The following is a 19,110-nucleotide window of genomic DNA, read 5'->3' as shown; positions in this document are numbered from 1 at the left end:
ATATTGCCCGCAGTGTTGCCTCCAGTACCGTTTTCATGAGGTTAAACCACACAAATGTCTGGAGCTGAGATGCAGGATCTGTAATGCTGATTTAACCCCGGGGTCCGAGCACCAGTGCTTTATTCAGCCGGTTAAAAAGGAGCCGCCGCACAACCGGTATGTCTTTTTTGATTTTGAATGTCGGCAAGAAAACGGGGTCCACGTTGCTAATTATATACACTGTATTGACATGTTGGATCGTGAGTGGTCAGCTAGCGGTGAGAGTTGTGTCAGGGATTTCTTTACGCGGTATCGTGGTCCAAAATACCTCAATTACACATTTATTGCCCACAATGCTAAGGGTTATGATTCTTACATTTTGATGAAGTATCTGGTGGAAAATGGGGTGACCCCAAAAATAATAGCTCAGGGTAGCAAGATCATGTGTTTCACCGACGAAGCTTTCAACCAACGTTACATAGACTCGTTAAATTTCCTCCCCATGAAATTGAGCGCTTTGCCTAAAGCTCTGGGTTTTGAGGCTCAGAAGAAAGGTTGGTTCTGCCATTTTTTTAATACTAAGGACACTCAAAATTATCGAGGGTCCTACCCGCCCGCCTCTTATTATGGGGTTGATACTATGATGTCTCATGAGAGGGAGGAATTCTTTAAATGGTACAATACGGTTAAGGGAGGTGTTTTTGATTTCCGAGAAGAGATGGCCACTTATTGTAAAAATGATGTGGTGATCCTTAAAGAAGCCTGTGTGCGTTTCCGCACTGAGGTTATCAACACCTCGGGTCTCGACCCTTTGCAAAGTGTGACCATAGCGTCTCTCTGCATGAAAATGTATCGGTCCAATTTCTTGCAGAAAAACACTATAGCGGTCACCACTTCTGACAACTATCGTGCTAGACAAAAGAACTTTTCGACTGTCTCCATACAGTGGCTGGAATACCTGAGTGCCAGGGATAACATCTTCATCAGACATGCTTTAAATCAAGGGGAAGTCAAAATGGGGCCTTACTACTTAGACGGTTTTAGCGACGTGTCCGGGCGGCGTACCGCTTATGAGTTTGCTGGTTGTATTTACCATGGCTGTCCTCAGTGCTTCGACCCAAACACCTTTAACCCCGTAACACAAAAACTCTGCGGTGATATGTACCATGATTTCCAGGAACAAATTGAAACTTTAAAAAACACCTATGGTTTGAACGTGCTGGTGATTTGGGAACACGAGTGGACGACCCTGAAGCAACAGGATGCGGGGGTACAACGGTTTATGGAAACCTTGGACTTTCCTGAACGTCTAGAGCCCCGGGATGCGTTATTTGGGGGTCGTACCAACGCCCTCTGTTTACATTATGAGGTAAAGGAGGGTGAGAGAGTAGATTACTATGATTTAACCAGTCTGTACCCTTATGTCAACAAGACCAAAATGTACCCGGTGGGGCATCCAACCATTGTTTATCGTGACTTTCTCGAAATCGGACATTACTTTGGTTTGATCAAGGTCACCATGTACCCTCCTTGCGAGCTGTTCTTACCTGTGTTGCCTTACAGGTGTTCGGGAAAATTGATGTTCCCTCTGTGTAGAACGTGTGTGGAAACTGAAAATCAGACTACCTCTTGTCTGCACAGTGATGAAGAGAGAGCGCTGACGGGTGTCTGGTGTAGCATTGAGCTTGACAAGGCGGTGGAGAAAGGTTACAGAGTCGGTAAGGTGTATGAGGTTTGGCATTTTTCTGAAAAATCTGATACTCTTTTTGCTGATTACATTATGACCCATCTGAAAGGTAAACAGGAGGCATCGGGCTATCCCTCATGGTGTGTTGACGCCATGGCCAAAGGGCGATACGTTCAGCAATATTTTGAAAAGGAAGGGATCCGTCTAGAGCCGGGGAACATAACTGTAAACCCCGCCAAGAGACAAATGTCCAAACTGATTTTAAACAGTCTGTGGGGTAACAGTTTATAGAATTTATGTTTTCCAAACAACATGCTGTATCACACTTTCAATTCTTAAATGACCACGTGGCACAGGTCCAGTGGAGGGCCCCTAAAGATTTCCCCACCAAACAGGGCAACGTTAATGTTTTCATAGTGGTTTTCACCACGGCTTACGCCCGGCTTGAACTGTACAACTTAATGGATCAGTTGCAGGAACACACGCTCTATCATGATACTGACTCTGTAATCTTTGTCACCAGGCCAGGAGATTGGGTCCCTCCCCTCGGGGACTACCTTGGGGAGTTAACAAGCGAACTAAATCCTCAGGACCACATAGTGGAGTTTGTTTCAGGGGGTCCTAAGACTTACGCATACAGAATGGCTGCGGGTAAGACATGTATGAAAGTTAAGGGTTTCACTCTGAACCATTATAACAACAAGCTCTTTAACATCAAGTCTCTGACGACCCTGGTACAAAGTTTTGTAACCGAGAAAGACGCGCCTCCTCATGAGATTATTACTGCCGGAAATCAGATCTATCGCAATAAAAAGGGGTACACGTTGGAAAATAGATCACTAAACAAACGGTTCAGGGTGGTGTACAATAAAAGAGTGTTGAAGACTGATTATAACACTCTGCCTTATGGATATTAGCGGTGGTTTTGATAACAGACTTCAACACCCTTTCTCCTGTATTATAGCCGGTCCCTCCAATTCGGGTAAGAGCTATCTTATAAAGAACATCATAGAAGATGTGGACGCAACCGTGTCCCAAGCTCTTGACAACGTAGTGTGGTGTTACTCTTGCTGGCAACCTCTCTACAATAATTTGGCTTCGAAAAAAAATAATCTGAAATTTGTGCAAGGTCTCCCCGCCTCGTTGTGTGACGATGACTTGTTCCCGCCTGGTCAAACTAATCTAGTGATCCTTGATGACCTGATGGAGCAGGCCGATGACAACAGTGAAGTGGAAAAAGCTTTCACAAAGTACACTCATCATAGGAATATAAGTATTATTTATTTTGTTCAAAATCTATTTTTTCAAGGTAAAAAAAGCCGCACTATTAATTTAAACGCCAATTATATAATTCTTTTTAAAAACCCCAGAGATAAACTACAGGTCACCGTCTTGGCTCGTCAAATGTACCCTAACCAGACCAAGTTCTTTTTGGAGGCATTTGAGGATGCCACCAAAAAACCCTATGGGTACTTGATTGCGGACTTAAAAGCACAAACCCCAGAAGACTTTCGCCTCAGAACAGGTTTGTGCCCGCCTGATTGGCCGGCAGTGTATGTGCTAAAGAAAAGGAAATAAATAAGAATGTCTGTTCGGATTAAAAGAAATCTGCCGCTTTTGCAAATGTTATTTGAGGGGAGCCCGCGCCATAGGAAAGCTGTGCTGGCAGGGGCCCCCTCAGATTTGATCGAGACCCTGTGTGAAATAGCTTTTAACATCTTACGCGTTAATATACCCCTAACCCCTTCTCAACATTCTAAACTCAAAAAACAAAAAGCGGTTATCAAGATCATCGCTAATAAGAAGTATTCTATTAAAAGAAAAAGAAAGAAGATTAATCAAACCGGGGGTTTTATTGGCCCGCTGTTGAGCATAGCCGTGCCTTTCCTAACCAGTCTTCTAGCTTCCAGAGTGGGTTAATAATGGAATATGCTCAGAAAATGTTTTTGATCCCTCAGGAGCAGCTTGAGAAACTGAGAAAAACTGTTGTCGGGCCAGAGCCCATTAGACAAACGGCCGAAAACAACCTGGACTCTGAAATGAAAGCTATACTGGCCAGGGCCGATTTAAATCAGTATTCCAAAGCCCAGTTGTATAGCAACACGTTACAGCGCTACCTCCGTCTGGTTAGACAGGGTGAAAAAGATCAAAACACTTTAACTTTAACCATGGCCTCTCAAGAAAATGGTTCTGGGGCTGATGCGGGGGGTACAGTTGATAAAGATGTTGCGGTGACCAAACCTGTTGAGAGTTCAGAGGGAGATGTTGTAACTGATGTTTTGAGAAACATGCCGGCCAGAAGCAAAAGACATGCAGAATATATCCTGCACAAAATGGTTCAGAAACCGCGGGTAACGGCTTGGAATGAACAGGGTGAATTTGTTTTTAAAGGACAACTGATCAAAGGTTCACACATGTTTGATTTGTTGAAGAGTGTCACTAGCACTAATAAGGTACCCAATAGTCGCCGACCTGTAGGCTGGAATGCTTTCCTACAGGCGATGGCCTGTCTGAACATACATGTTTTTATTTGTCCCCCCTGTAAATAATGGCCCGACAAACAATTTTTTATTTTATTTTTTTTATTTTCAAATGTTGTACATTTATATATAACATAACCCCTGCTTTGTATAAGAATTGTGTTGAATAAAAACAAAACTAATGATTCAAAGGCTGTTTTCATTATTTTTTCACCTTAACATGCATGACATCTTTTAAAATCCTCACAAGAACACCCCATCTGTATACATGGTTGGTTAGGGTCGTAAGTCATTGTGTTATAAGGGGGGGTCCACAGTGTCCTGACAAACTCTGCCACTTTTTTATCATTTTGGCCTAAATCCTCACTGTACAAAGCCATAATATCGGGGTATGACCTTCCTTTAGATCTATGATATAAGAAAAACACACAGTGTTGACCATAAGTGAAGGTCTGTAGACTTTGTACTTGACGACCGCTGTAAATGGTTTCTTGACAGTTGTTGAGCAGATAGTTATTGATCTTCCGAGGGAAAGGTCTGAAATCCGGGGGGTTTCCATAGGAATCAAAAAATTCACCACGGTGGTCCTCCCTTAGATAAATAGCCAGCCAATGTTCTCCGGGCATATTTTTAGGGTGTGTGTTGATTATGTACATTGCAGGTAAATTCTTGATCTTAAATTTAGGCAGCTGGTCGCAGGCGTAGACTCCTTGAAACAGTTTCCGTGAGCCGGCCAGGGCATTCATGATGTGGTTGAGCTCTCTGGTGTTCATTTTAATAATAATCATACAGAACGTTTCTCCTCTGATTCACCTCAATAATGTTGTCAAACACAGCGTACACGACCATATTTACAGTGCGTGGTAGAGGCTGCTTGAAACGCATCTCCAAACGCATATTGCCCGTCTTCATCAGTGAAAAATGTTGTCCACACTCTTCGTCAGGGGTCAGGTTGAAACCGTACAGGGTGTAACCGCTGCAGTATTCCCGGCGATCGATCAGCAGAGGTTGATCCTTGAGATGGCGACCCGTAGCCAGTACTAGACTGTAATATTCACGAACCGCATTGCCGTTTTCAAAGTCAGGTTGAAAAGGTCTGGATGGAACCTGCACACCATTGACGTACAACGCTATAAATTCCGCGTTATAATGTTTAAAGTTAAAGGGGTTCTTGTTGTAAACCCCGGTAAATGCATCATTATCCACGAGACCTATAATAACCTGTTTTGGGAGCTGTCCTAGAAACAGATTTTCCTGGTTCATCACCCGTGTCCCTGCGGGGATACTGTGGACTTTCATATAGACTCTTTCGATCGGGTACTTGGCGTTTGCCGTCATTAACGCCTGCGCATGTCCTAGTTTACCCGCCGGGGAGACGGACACTTTTTTCACAAACAGCGAGGCCGATAATATGGTCAGTTTATATTTTTCAGTATCAGGGGTCATCAGACAAAAAGCACTTTTACTACGGATCATTTTAATTTTAATGTCTACCCCGCTGAGCATGAGTTTTTCTTGGAAAAATATGTCTGCATGAATATGCCCCATTAGCTCAAAGGTCCCTCTGGATCCTTGTCGTCCATAGCTTCCGGGGTGTCTTTGAAGAAAAGGCCGGGGCTGAACTGTTTGCTTAGGGTCTCCTCACTATAATTAAGGATACACTCCATCATGGCTCTATAGGGGTAAGTATTGCTGCTTTGACTAATGAGCCGATCTCCAAGGGTCACATCCACCTGTGAAAACATGGTGGCCACCGGGTAATTGATGACCCCAGCGTTGGCCGTCTTCTCGATTGCATCGCCATCCTCATCAGTCACTTTACAGTTCATTAAAATAAATGTGTTATTCAAATCAATATAATCCTCGCCATTGCCGGCAATAAAAAACTCCAGAGGGGCCGTGTCTGAAATTGCTGAAAGAGGGGGAATCTCTACATATATGCTCTTATCTATTCTCGTTTGAGTGTATGGAACTGTAAACAGATCCAGTTCTGATTTGATGCATTCTTCCGATAGACTGTGAACAAAAGACATGTTTAAAAGATGTATCCTGAGGCTCTATTTGTCTTTCTTTGAGACTTTCTTTTTGCAGGTTTTTTCTTGTGCTGCTTCCTTCTCCGAGTGTTTCCACGATATGTTGGAGAATGAGCGATTCTTCGTTTTTTGTTAGCCACGGATCTTCGTCGCCCTGGTGGACACCTGCTGTTTCTTCTTTTACCCCCCCTCCTCGCCATTACCATGAGACCCGAACCCTCCTGATGCTCATGGCTAGCTGCCCGGTTCATAACATTGGTGAACACGTCACTAACAATGTTTTTAGCCGCTGATTTCAAGTGGGGTCTGGCTATAGCAAAGCCTCTCTTAAGCAGGGGTACGGCCATTCTAAAGAGACCACGAAAGAGCCCTCCTAGACCGGCACCATACATTGTGGGGGCTCCTACAAAACCGGGCAAGCCGTTCCCGGCTTGCGTCTTGTAATAATCTACATAGGCGCTAGGATCAACATAACCCCTCAAGGTAGCCATTTTAATAATGTACACACTGTTTCAGGGGTCGAAAATGTAATTTGACAATAACTTTACCGAAGCGGAAGGGTACGTTGATATTCTGATCCGATTTTACTTCGTGATGTTGTCAAAGTGGGTCTTTGAGACTGGTACGTAGTGTGGCTTGTCATAAGTAATTGTGACCATGTCATTGCTTTTACCTTTAATAAGTACATTTCTAAAAAGGGGGACATAACTATCCCCGACCCTCTGGTGGGTTATGATATCCGTATACACATAAAGAGTGTAAAAGCCGCCCCTGATGTCAGCTGGAAAGGGGGCCACCACTTCTGAGAACCTGCTCTCTGTGTCAGAATAGAACCCTAATATACGCCCCAGTTGGCCGCTGGTTTGAATGCTAATACCCGGTTTTGACACCTTGTACACTCTGTTTTTAACAGGGTTTTAATATAGCTTGATGTTGGGGGTGCCTTCTGAGAACTGTTTATGCATCTCATCTAATATTTTATCCACATTGTCATAATAACCTCCTTGTATCGTGAATGTCCATTGACTCTTTTTAACATCATCAAAAATGGCAATGGTGTAAAACAGCCCAAGTGTAAGGATACTGTATTTCCGCCAACCCCACTTCCCACGACCCCCTTAGATCTATAGATTTTCCAAATTGTACCGTGTAACTGGATATTTCATTTTTAGGATATATATCGAGAGAGGCGTTACTGGGTAGAGTCACGTAGAAGCCTCCTGATTCCATCTTGAGTATCGAAAGTAATGCCCCCTACACACCCGCGGGCAAGTTGTTATACAGATTGAATATCGCAAACCTGTTGTTCCGGGACCCAACTATTGAACTTTTCAGGCCATCCAAGCCATTTCACCAACACATATTTTTTCTGGTTCTGGGTTTTTTCAGCTAATATCTTTTCAACTCTGTATACACTGTCTTTACCCACAATAATTTTTTGTAACTCGGCTTCATAAAACGTTCCTTCTATATCCTCCCCGTCATAGTCTTTTAACCGGTACATGGGGGGGTCTCTAGCCAACTGTTCGGTAACTGTAAAATATTCATCAGAAAATGTTTGTTCATAACCTTTGGCAAAAGTACTCCTTAGCTTTGAAACGCGAACCACATCACCGATGTTGAACTTATAAGTAGTTTTTCCCTTCTTAATAAATGGTCCGTATAAATTTGTATAGACCTTAAAAGAATTACTTTGATCAACATCTATAGGCTTCATTTTAATACTGGTGTGATACCCTTGGTTGTAAGCATCGATAAAATCCTGAACTTTATCAAAATACTTGAACGTGTTGACCGCTGTAAAATATCTCCACATTTTGGTCTTTATGGTGCGGTTAAATCTCTCCACTACCGATGCCTTAAGCTCATTACCGGTGGTGAAATTATGTATTTTGTGTCTCTTCAGTAGATTCTTAAATTCTCTGTTGAGAAACTCTTTTCCTTTATCAGTCTGCAGTTTTTTAGGACATCGACCCTGTCCCAATATATCCTCAAAGGCCCTTGTCACCGCCCGACCTGTTTTATTATGTAGAATGTGAGCCCAGGCATATTTTGATAACACATCGATACACATCAACATAAATTTGTGACCATTGTTATGTTTTGATAAATTTGACATATCGACTAGATCCATTTGCCATTGTGAGTCTATGTCAGTTGCATATACGCGGTTTCTTTTAAAGTTAATCCTGATAGGTTTATGTAAGGTATAGGCGTCTTGTTCCTGTAACCATTCTGAAACAACCACATCATTAACCTTCACTCCGGCCTCAGCGAGTCCTCTTTGAAAACCCTTCTTACCCACCAAACCCCCAATCTTGGCTAGGTTGTAGTATAGTTCCTGCATTTGGGGAGCTTGCCGAGTCATTCTGTCAAATAACAACACAGACCCACACTATGCGCAAAGTTTTTATACAAGGTTTTTTATTCAACTTCAGGAGAGCAGATACCCCTTTTTAGACATTTGAGAAAAGTATAACATACACAACAATTTTTTCTACGGTCCAGACAAAAAGAAATCAGATGATTGGTTACTTGATCTATATCAACAAATACCTGTTTCTTTATATTGTAGGCACACACCTCAGTTACATATGTAAATAAAACAACAATATGGCCTATTTTAAAAGTAAACAGAGGTGTATTAAACATGCTCAGTAAAAAGTCATACAGATGTTGATGAAATGGCCTAATATCATTCTTGACCCCCTTGAGCGCTTCATCCCAGCGCTCGTACCCCCCGGTCTTTGTTACAGCAGCCATTAACTTTTCCAGGTTTGAAAGTTGATCCTCATCGATGGTTAAATCTGTAGAGAAAAGGCTCGCGTTGGCTACTTTTCTGTCAAGCACATGGTGTAATAGCGCTCTCAGGTTAGCTGCAGAGTGTTGATGACAGAACCAGTTGCAGAAGCAGAACATTCCCCATGTTCAAAGTCCCTTAGTTCAGGTCAGAGTCTGAATCAGTGGCGTAGATGTCGAATTCTTTGTCGCTGCCCCCAGCTTTAACTTCTTTACGGAAGAAATAAGCTTTTAGCTTGCCAGCGGTTTTTCTACTCGGCTCATCCAGGTCATTGAGCAGCTGACCAAGTTTCTCTATTATAAACGGCTCCTTTTTCAGCTCCAGCAAAATCTCATCTATGATTTTCTGGACTTGTCCCGCAGTGACATGTATGTGGGAGTAAGACAGCGCCTTGATTAGTGCCGGTTTCAGCCACGGTTTGTTCAGTCTTCTGTAAAACACATTGAAATAGAACAGGAAATAGTAACGGTCTGGTTCAAACAAACAACTGTGTCTCAACTGACTGGGGTGATTCACTTCACACCCCCAACAGACTTCTTTCAGAGCTCGGTCGATGAGAGCACTCAGAATATACACCAGGGTGCTTTTAACCACTCTGCTTACTTGGTCACATACCCCGGGCATAAATCCTGTGTCTTCATCACGCCCCCGGGACAGTCCGATGCTCATTGGGTCGCCTGGTGGTTTGTGGGGTGTTTCTACATCCATTGGACTGACCCCCTCCTGAGACACACAGATGGTAGACAGTTCGGCAAAATCGAGGCCCTCCATGAGCTCCAGAGGCTGGGGATCACCGAGACTCATTTGGACATCCATCGCACCGCATGCTGTTTCGTCCTGAGGGACCGGGGTCTGAGGTCTTGGAGGGTAACCGCAGTCAGAGGGTTCCGGAGTGTATACAAAATCTGGGGAATAGAACCAGGGGAGATCCCGGGTTGAAGAGGCCTGTAGAGCCTGTCGACGTCCGCAGATTTCGGGTAAGACATTCTCTCTAATTTTAAACCATGAATGAATTGTTGCGCCTTTTATCCTATCTCTTCACTACGTCACGACACACCTCCCTCTTAGAAGAGAGTAGCCCCTGAGCCATCAGACCCACCTTCAAAACCCCACACGTCGTGTGTTTTATCATCGTCGTCGTCCTTCAAGGGGGATATATAATCCATAATCCAGCATATTCTCCTTCTAACCGAATCCATTTGCGAACATTTGGTCAAGATGTCAAAACCGTCATTTATACAGGTTATGACCTCTTTCAAGAACGGCCAGTCCACGGCGTCAAACATAATTTCAGTAACCTGTTTTTCTGGATCCTCCACACCCCCTTCAATAGGGTTTGTAATCAGGGTACTGCTAAACAAAACCTTGCGAGCTGTAGTTAGAGATAGACTCTTCACCACTCTACCGTAGTTCTGCAAGCTTTCCCATTCACACCTTTCAAAACCCTGAGTCGGAGACTCCGTTTCGCATTCTCTTGGACCCTCTTGCAAGCCTTCTAGAGTCTTATCCACAAGCCCCAGATCTCTCCAGGCCATCACCTTCAACCAGTCCTCATAAGAGTATTCAATTACCGTCTCAAAAGGTTCCAACGTACCCTCCTTCTCTCCCAAAGCAAAAAGCTCCACTCCAACAAAGCTGGGGTCCCTTTTAAAGCAGTAACCCCGTCGAGCCCCCCAGAACAACACACAGGAGCGTTCAATCTTCAAATTGGTGAGTACAGGAACCCTGGATTGTTTCTTGCAGGGTTTCATGTTGATGTTGCTGGACATGTTGAAGAAGCGGGATGTTTCAGATGCTGAGAATTAAAAAGGTATTGCCTAAAAGCAGCGCGGGTTCTTAAATAGAGAGGAGAGTTTCGGGGCGTTGCCTTCAGAGGGGTGGGGGTATTTATGGGTGGCCTTGTTGTTCAGGGTTTTATGGGTGTACACTTTCTGACGGATATGACGTAGGAATAATTAAGGAAATAACTCTACCTAAAATCACACCCCCCAATTATGACGTAGGAATATTAATAAGCTTAGGGCATACGTCATAACAAAATAGGCCGCGCCCAAAAAACCCTACTATCTACTTTCACAAACCTACAACATGTGCCCTGGACCCTGTCCCCACTCGCCTCCTCCAAGCAACTGCTCCTGATCTACTCCCCTTCATTTCCTCCCTCCTCAACTCCTCACTCCACTCTGGCTGTTTCCCCTCTGCATTTAAAAAAGCTGCTGTCATCCCACTCCTCATGAAACCTACCCTTGACCCTACCTTTCCTCAGAACTACTGCCCTGTCTCCCTGCTCCCCTTCCTCTCAAAGACCCTTGAGCGTGCTTTCGACCGTCAGCTCTCTGCATTTCTTTCCCATCACTCACCCCTTGATCCTCTGCAATCCGGCTTCCGCACAGCTCACTGCACTGAGACTGCTCTCCTGGCAGTCACTGACTCCCTCAGCTGTGCTCGGGCGGCCTCCCTCTCCTCAGTCCTCATTCTCCTTGCTCTCTCTGCAGCATCTGACACCATCAATCACTCCATCGTCCTCTCCTGCCTCGCTGACCTTGGAATCTCTGGGACTGCTCTCACGTGGTTCTCCTCCTACCTCAACGACTGGACCTACCAAGTGACATGGCGAGGTTCCTCAGCTATAGTGGCATCTGCAGTAGCATAAATTATTGTATTGATAGTTTCATGTATAAAGCGCTTTTGCAGGAGATGAATAGAATAAGAGCCATGAAGTAAGAATAAGTCCATTGCCCTTCTCTTAAGATTGACAAAGGGAGATATTTGTAGAATGTGTAATGTTTATTAAGTTAAGTTAAGATGCAACAGAAATATATGTAAACTGAATTTTTAAAAATAACAGACGTTTACGACTTTTGTATATTATATGTAAAAACAGGAATTATTGAACAAGAAGGTGACAACTAAAGATAGACTTTTGTATTCTGTAAGAAGCAACAAAAATGTATGTATTATGTAGGTAGAAACTGGGGATTGACCTTAATGACCTGGGGCAGGATGAAACATAATTTTAGATGTACTGGCAATTTCCATAAGAGAGGTCAATATTCAATTAGGTGTGGTTATAGCATAATTGTTTGCATGACCAAATAAAGAAAAGGACATTCCTACCCCCTGATTATTTGAATACCTCACCGTACATGCATACACACCTCGAAGGTGGCAGACTGGGATGGATGGGACCTAAAAACACATCACCACACCACCTGCCCCTCAGGAGGAAGAAATTATTGTAACTGACAAACACAATTCTTTTGGCTTCTTTCCGCTTTGCTCTATTGCCAACAGGTGGGACTGAAGAACCGGTATAAGAGTTTTGTAGTAACTGTATAATGTTTTATATTAATATTTGAAATACTAATATGTCAACAGAGCTAACTGTATTAATTGTCAAGCAAACAAATGTTAGCAAGGCTGTTTTTACGAGTTCTCTTAAGATTGGAGAGATAACATCATAGTGATTGATTGACAGATGTTAATGATGTCGGACAGGAATTCTCAAAGTACATCAAAGGAAGCCATCTGGTTTCCGTATCCCACACCTCCCACCAGGAAGACAGATTACGAACATTCCAAAGCTACACTTCTTGGGAGCATGTGACTGACTCTGCCCACAGAACCACCATGCTTTCTATAAAGGCTGTTACATTTTGTTGTTCAGAGAAACTCCGCTGAGGTGGGGAGCTTCCATGTTGGGGCCTTCCAGGTCGGGCATGTTAAATAAAAACATTATTCTCTGTGCTTCAAATACTTAAATTCTTTACTGGGTTCTACAACATCATATATTGATATACTTGTACAGGGTGTAATCTTGGGATTTTACAGATAAAGAGACATTTCCAATCAGTAAGCAACATTAATCATATGTGGGATTGTTCTTGTATTAAAAAGTCTGATTTCAAATAGCATGCAAGCTACAATACATATTTTATATAGTCCAGCTTGATGAAGTAATACATATTATAGCATTGCGATTGGCAGGATTTTGGAGCAGCAGGATTTTGCCTTGAGCTAGAGCAAGGAAAATCTACCCTGCTCCATGCTCCAAGTATTAAAAAAAAAAAAAAATTGTGGCTGAAGCCTCAAATGAGGAGATATGAATGTTGGGATTACAAATTTACATTCAAATAATTAAAATCTACTACATATCGTGTATATACAGTACTGTATATAAGCTTTAGTGCAGCAGATGAAAGACACATCATGCTTACTTCCCTTTGCAATCGGGAGATGTCCAGCAGTACCATCAGCTCAGAATTGGTAGAAAACCGTGGGACCCTGGTACACCCATCTACTGTCTGGAGAAGTCTGGTCAGAAGTGGCCTTCATGGAAGACTTGCAGCCAAAAAGCCATACCTCCGACATGGCAACAAAGCCAAGTGACTCAACTATGCATGAAAACACAGGAAGTGGGGTGCAGAAAAATGGCAGCAGGTGCTCTGGACTGATGAGTCAAAATCTGAAATATTTGGCTATAACAGAAGGAAGTTTGTTCGACAAAGGGCTGGAGAGCAGTACACAAATAAGTGTCTGCAGGCAACAGTGAAGCATGGTGGAGGTTCCTTGCATGTTTGGGGCAGCATTTCTGCAAATGGAGTTTGGGATTTGGTCAGAATTAATGGTCTCTTCAATGCTGAGAAGTACAGGCAGATACTTATCCATCATGCAATACCATCAGGGAGGCATCTGATTGGCCACAAATTTATTCTGCAGCATGACAATGACCCCAAACATACAACGAAAGTCATTAAGAACTATCTTCAGCGTAAAGAAGAACAAGGAGTCCTGGAAGTGATGGTATGGCCCCCCCAGAGCCCTGATCTCAACATCATCGAGTCTGTCTGGGATTACATGAAGAGAGAGAAGTAACTGAGGCTGCCTAAATCCACAGAAGAATTGTGGTTAGTTCTCCACGATGTTTGGGCCAACCTACCTGCCGAGTTCCTTCAAAAACTATGTGCAAGTGTACCTAGATGAATTGATGCTGTTTTGAAGGCAAAGGGTGGTCACATCAAATATGGATTTGATGAAGATTTTTCTTCTGTTCACTCACTTTGCATTTTGTTAATTGATAAATATAATCTATTAACATTTCTATTTCTGAAGGCATTCTTACTTTACAGCATTTTTTCACATTTGCCAAACATTTTTGCACAGTACTGTATGTGAACTGTCATGGCGCCATTCTCTCTCAAGAGTCACCTGGTACCGCAGCTTCCCCTTTGCACCATCCTGTGCTCCTTGTTGCTTCTTGTTGCACCCGCACTCTCTCGCTCTCCCTCTGCTCAGTCTGCTGCATTCTGCCCCACTCAGCACTCAGCCAAGTTCATATAGTGAGAAGCGCAATCAATTTCGAGTGGGAACTGGCGTAGTGGTGCTCTGGGTTGAAAGGCAGGATCAGTAGCCTGGTTTCCCAACAGGCAAACTATGCAAATGCGTGGGGCCCTGATGCCTAGTAGCAGTGTTATATTACAAGCGGAATTGTAACTTGCAACAAATTCCTTTTTTTTAAAGATGAAAAATGTTGTATTGTAAATACCACCTTTTATTTTTAATGTAGTGATTTTGAAGTCTCTTTATTTTGTGATGCAGTAAAGTGTCTGCATTGTAGCATGGGAGACCTGGGTTTGAATCCTGCTGTTTCAATACCATGAATAGCACTGTGAGAATAAACATTTATTTTAAATTAGAATCCTCATAGCCTATTAAACCAGAAAATACATTAGGGTATTTTGTCATTAATTGTTTTTATCATTGTGGGCTATTTTTGTTTCTGTATTTAGCATTGTTATGCTAAGAAGTGTGTTTGTATTCATCACTCTGAAGTCACACAAATCAGACAAAATTGTCAGATTCCTAGCAGAACGACAAAAGTCTGAATGACGTGAACGCACCCTGCATGGGGTGACAGAAAAGGTTGAGTGGAAAAGGCTACAACAGCAGTGGGTAACGGTAGGATTTATTTAACACCTGTTTTGGAATCATTGTAGGACATTAAGAAGTATTCAATCTAAATTAAATGAGACAGTAAGTGATCAGGTTTTATTTATGTAGCTACTGAATTGAATACGTACTATATCTGTTATGTATTATTTATTTTAGTGCTATTTGTTTTTAGCACAGCTTAAGTAGTGATTTCCAAAAAAGAACTTGTTGATGACAATCTTTTGTTGTGACCTTATTGTTTGTGATTAAAAGGTTGTGATGAAAAGTGTGTGGCAAATTGAGGGGATACCTAAGGCTCCATTTACGAATTGTTTTTAAAAGGAATAGTGTACATTGCAGCTCTGATGCAATCATCATTAAAGCCAGACACTCATGTTGGTATTTTTGGCACAGAACATTACTGAAATCACACATTTGTAAAATTTAAAAACAATAATAACAACATTGAAATTGATTCATTTATACGTAGTTCTTTTAAAGTTGGGATTTTAAGTCGGAAACTTTATAACAATGAAACAATTTGCCATGTAATTTGCACATCTGTCTTTTAAATCATTATTTTATTTAGTTTGTGTTGTATATTCATTAATATTTATTAATTCTACCTTTATTTTTTATTTGCATAGTAACTAGTTCTACTGTTTGGTTGAACAATAAAACTGAAGACTCCTACTTTTTAAGAATAGCGGAACAAAGCCTGAATTCCGCGATTCTGTCAGTGTTCTCCGCAACACGGATTTCATAGCATCCTACACACCCCATGTGCATGCCTATCTATTTACAAATGGTAATTTAATTCAGCGTCATGACCAATTTGAGCCGCTGTAACTCTGCCAGCTTCAGTCAGTCAAAGACAGCAAAGTGAAGAAGTACTAGAAGGTAAGAAAATGTATTTCGCTCTCCCATGCACTGATGATACTCTAGCCCAACCTTATAATGGATTGTGGCAGACACTGGTGTGTGTGGTGAAGCTAAAATGGTCATGACAGGTAGAGGCAGAGTGCCCCCTAAACTGAGCTTAGATTGAGACCCCAAAATTGACAAACCCACCCCTGGGCAGGATGCCCCCGAAGTCAAGATGGGTGCAAAAAATCTTGTGCAAGTAATTATAAAAAGACACATGTGAATAATCAAACAATCAGTGAATCAAATAAGGAAATAAGAAAAATAAATTATAAGTCAATAATCAACACAAGAAAAAAGGAGCAAATCAAAACAGTGAAAGAATAAGAAAGTGACAGTTATACATTTTCCACGATATTAAAATATATTAAAATCTGTTTTTTAAAGCTTCAGCAGAAAAATGTAAAACATAAACATCTGTTTAACCATTCAAACATGGAAAAGTCGAAAATAGTACAATATAGATTGCTGTGGCAATCCAGGTATTTCCAGCATATGACTTTAACTCCCTGTCAACCACTTTTAGCCAATCAAAAGTGAGGACATTTCAGATAACAGAGTGCTGTAAAATGAGGTGAATTTCATTAGATAAAGAAATTGGGTTAAAATTCAATTATTATATTACTTAAAAGTGTGAAGTGAAAACAGACATTCCTTATTTTGCAAGTGGTTTATGAGAGATGTGCAGAATCACTTCTTGAATTGAGAAAATGAGAATTACAATTAATTACAAATAATGTATTATGTACTAATAGCTGGTGTGAGAACCGATTTTATTTTATAAGCTCAAACACAAAACAATACCTATGAAGTTACATATTTTGTTAATTCATCAAGAAAACTGGACTTAATATCTGGGAGAGTTTAATGGAGAGGGAGAGAGTAATGCAGCTCAGCTCAGCTCATGTCCTCAGCTCCAGCTCCAGCACTGCCAGCTCCAGCTCTGCTCCAGGACCGTGATCTGAAACCATTATTGATTGGGGGAAATGTTGCAAAACTCACACATAGTTTATCTTAGTATGAGGCAGCACAATATATTCCTATTAGGATATTATGGCACTGTTCCGCACATTTTCCAAGAACATATGACAAAATGTTTACCCCATGAATTGACACTACAGAACACATACAGGCACATTGCAGTGTGTTTGTGCTACAACTGGTATTTAGCATAAAATCTACCCCCATGTCTGTACTGATTCTTAAAATGATTAAATATATCCATAAGCTGAATGAAAGCTTTATGAGAACTTCACTTACATCTGTCACGTTGTAAATCATGTCTGATAAATTGTAATAATTGTAATATGAATCATACAATTTCATTTTAAATTCACTACTGCAATAAAGTTAAACTTAAGAACCAATTAATGTATGCTAAGTAATCAATGAAATACAATAAATCATGACACATTCCTTCAAAAGGATTTTATGTTGTGACTTAACTTAAGCATTTTCCCAATTGAGAAGTAACTTAGAGCTGCAGTTAGAGCCTATATACATGCTGGTGTTCCATAACTGATGTTACAAGAATATTTCAATTGTTTTCAAAATCAATAATTAAGAACAACAGATAAGCTTAACATAAAGCTACAGTGCTAAAACATCTATGAAAGGGGATGCCTCAAATAAAAACCTGTCCACACTGAGTGACAGGCGCCATGCTATTCTTGGGGAGCAACAGCCTTGAATATTCTGAAAAGCTGACGTCTTATTTCCTTTGTTCTGAAGCAGTACACAAAAGGATTCACCAAGCAAGTGCCCAGAGAAGAGAAAATGAATAGTGCATTATGTTCTGTGAGGGTCAACACCAAACCTATACGGGTTACAATAATACTGACAAATGGAGGAACAAAAACAGAAACAACTACTATTAAGTGGTTTAAACAAGTGCTGTACATCTTTTTCCTGTCTTCTGAGCGGGCAATTGTAAGCACGGTGAAGATTATCATGAGGTAGGATATACAAACCAAAGCAAAGGAAAAAAGTAAAATGAAGAAGGCAAGAACACTTGATACAACAAAATATTCATCAGGACTGACACAAGCCGCAAGAACCAAAGCTCCATAGTCACAAAACGCAAATGAAAGAGTGGTTCGACAGTAAGGAAGTCGGTCAGCTATTCGTGTAAGAACTGCAATAATTGCAAAACCCAGCACCCACAATGCTACTGTTAACAGCACTATACGAGTCTTTGTGAGGATACTGTGATATCTCAAAGGATTGGAGATTGCAACCAACCGATCATAGGCCATCAATCTAATTGTAAACTTCTCCATTACAAAAGCTAAGTTGGTAAGAGTCATCTGAGTAATACAGGACCTGTAAGAGATTGCAGTGATGTCAGCTATTAGGACCAGGATCATTGTTGGGCTGACACTGGAGCTGTTGATGATGTCTACAACAGAGAGACTGCAAATGAAGAAGTACATTGGGGTGTGCAGACGCTTGTCCCTTGCGATGATGTAGATGTTTGCACTGCTGCCCAATAAAATCAGTAAATAAATGATCAAAATGATGCATCCGACTGCCTTCGGATTCTGAGTCCCACTGAAACCAATGATGTCAAATTCTGTTATGGCTTCAGCTGTAAGGTTTGTAAATGACATGATCCACAATTACTGTAGTCTCAGATTCTGTAAGAAAAAGAGCAGTGTAAACATGACAGAGATGGAAAAGACAGTATTTCTGTCACGCTTCAACCCTCAACATACTTCAGTGGACTGTTTATTATTCTGTGAAACAGTTTTATAGCATATTATAAGAAAAATACAGTTAATGTAATTTAATAACAAGCTCATGCAAACATAAATTAAGGTTACACTGAATGCATAGTATATTAATATCAATATATAGGCTTCACGGTGCCAAATTATTTGTTTAAATCATTCATGTTCTTTAGTTTCTGAATGTTTTTTTATTAAATGATTAGATAGAGATTTAGTATGAAAATCATTTATTCCACATTTGACTGAAATAATGATGCTCAGTTGTCTTGCTTAAGATTAATGTCCTTCTTGTATTCTGCCTTTGTGGATATAAGAGGTGAGAAGTATTTATTGTGAGATTGGTCACCAATGCAACATGCTGTATACACAAGAGCTCTCATTATAAGATAATGAACTAGTATTCATTTGCAGTACATCTAATACATGTAGGAATATCATAATTATAGCATGACATCATGACATCAGACTCACCATCCAAATACTGTGAAAGAGTGATAGTGATTTCAAAATGAAGTTGCAATCCCACTACACTATAAGGATGCCTTTA

The 19,110-nt window shown here is 41.3% G+C and overlaps 1 protein-coding gene across 1 annotated transcript in view; it reads right to left on the bottom strand.

The window, feature by feature from the left end:
* Window positions 1-18,443, bottom strand: part of LOC136747216 (olfactory receptor 1f45-like) — a 35,292-nt gene extending 16,849 nt beyond the window's left edge. Inside the window, exon 1 of the mRNA XM_066700166.1 lies at window positions 17,970-18,443. Coding sequence (XP_066556263.1) covers window positions 17,970-18,443 — 474 coding nt within the window. The remainder of the gene's footprint in view (window positions 1-17,969) is intronic.
* Window positions 18,444-19,110: the final 667 nt, after the last annotated feature.

This window comes from Amia ocellicauda, chromosome 3 (assembly GCF_036373705.1).
Source record: "Amia ocellicauda isolate fAmiCal2 chromosome 3, fAmiCal2.hap1, whole genome shotgun sequence".
NCBI classification, from domain to species: Eukaryota; Metazoa; Chordata; class Actinopteri; order Amiiformes; family Amiidae; genus Amia; species Amia ocellicauda.
Note: the sequence above shows the minus strand (reverse complement) of the source record. Positions and strands in the feature narration are given on the sequence as shown.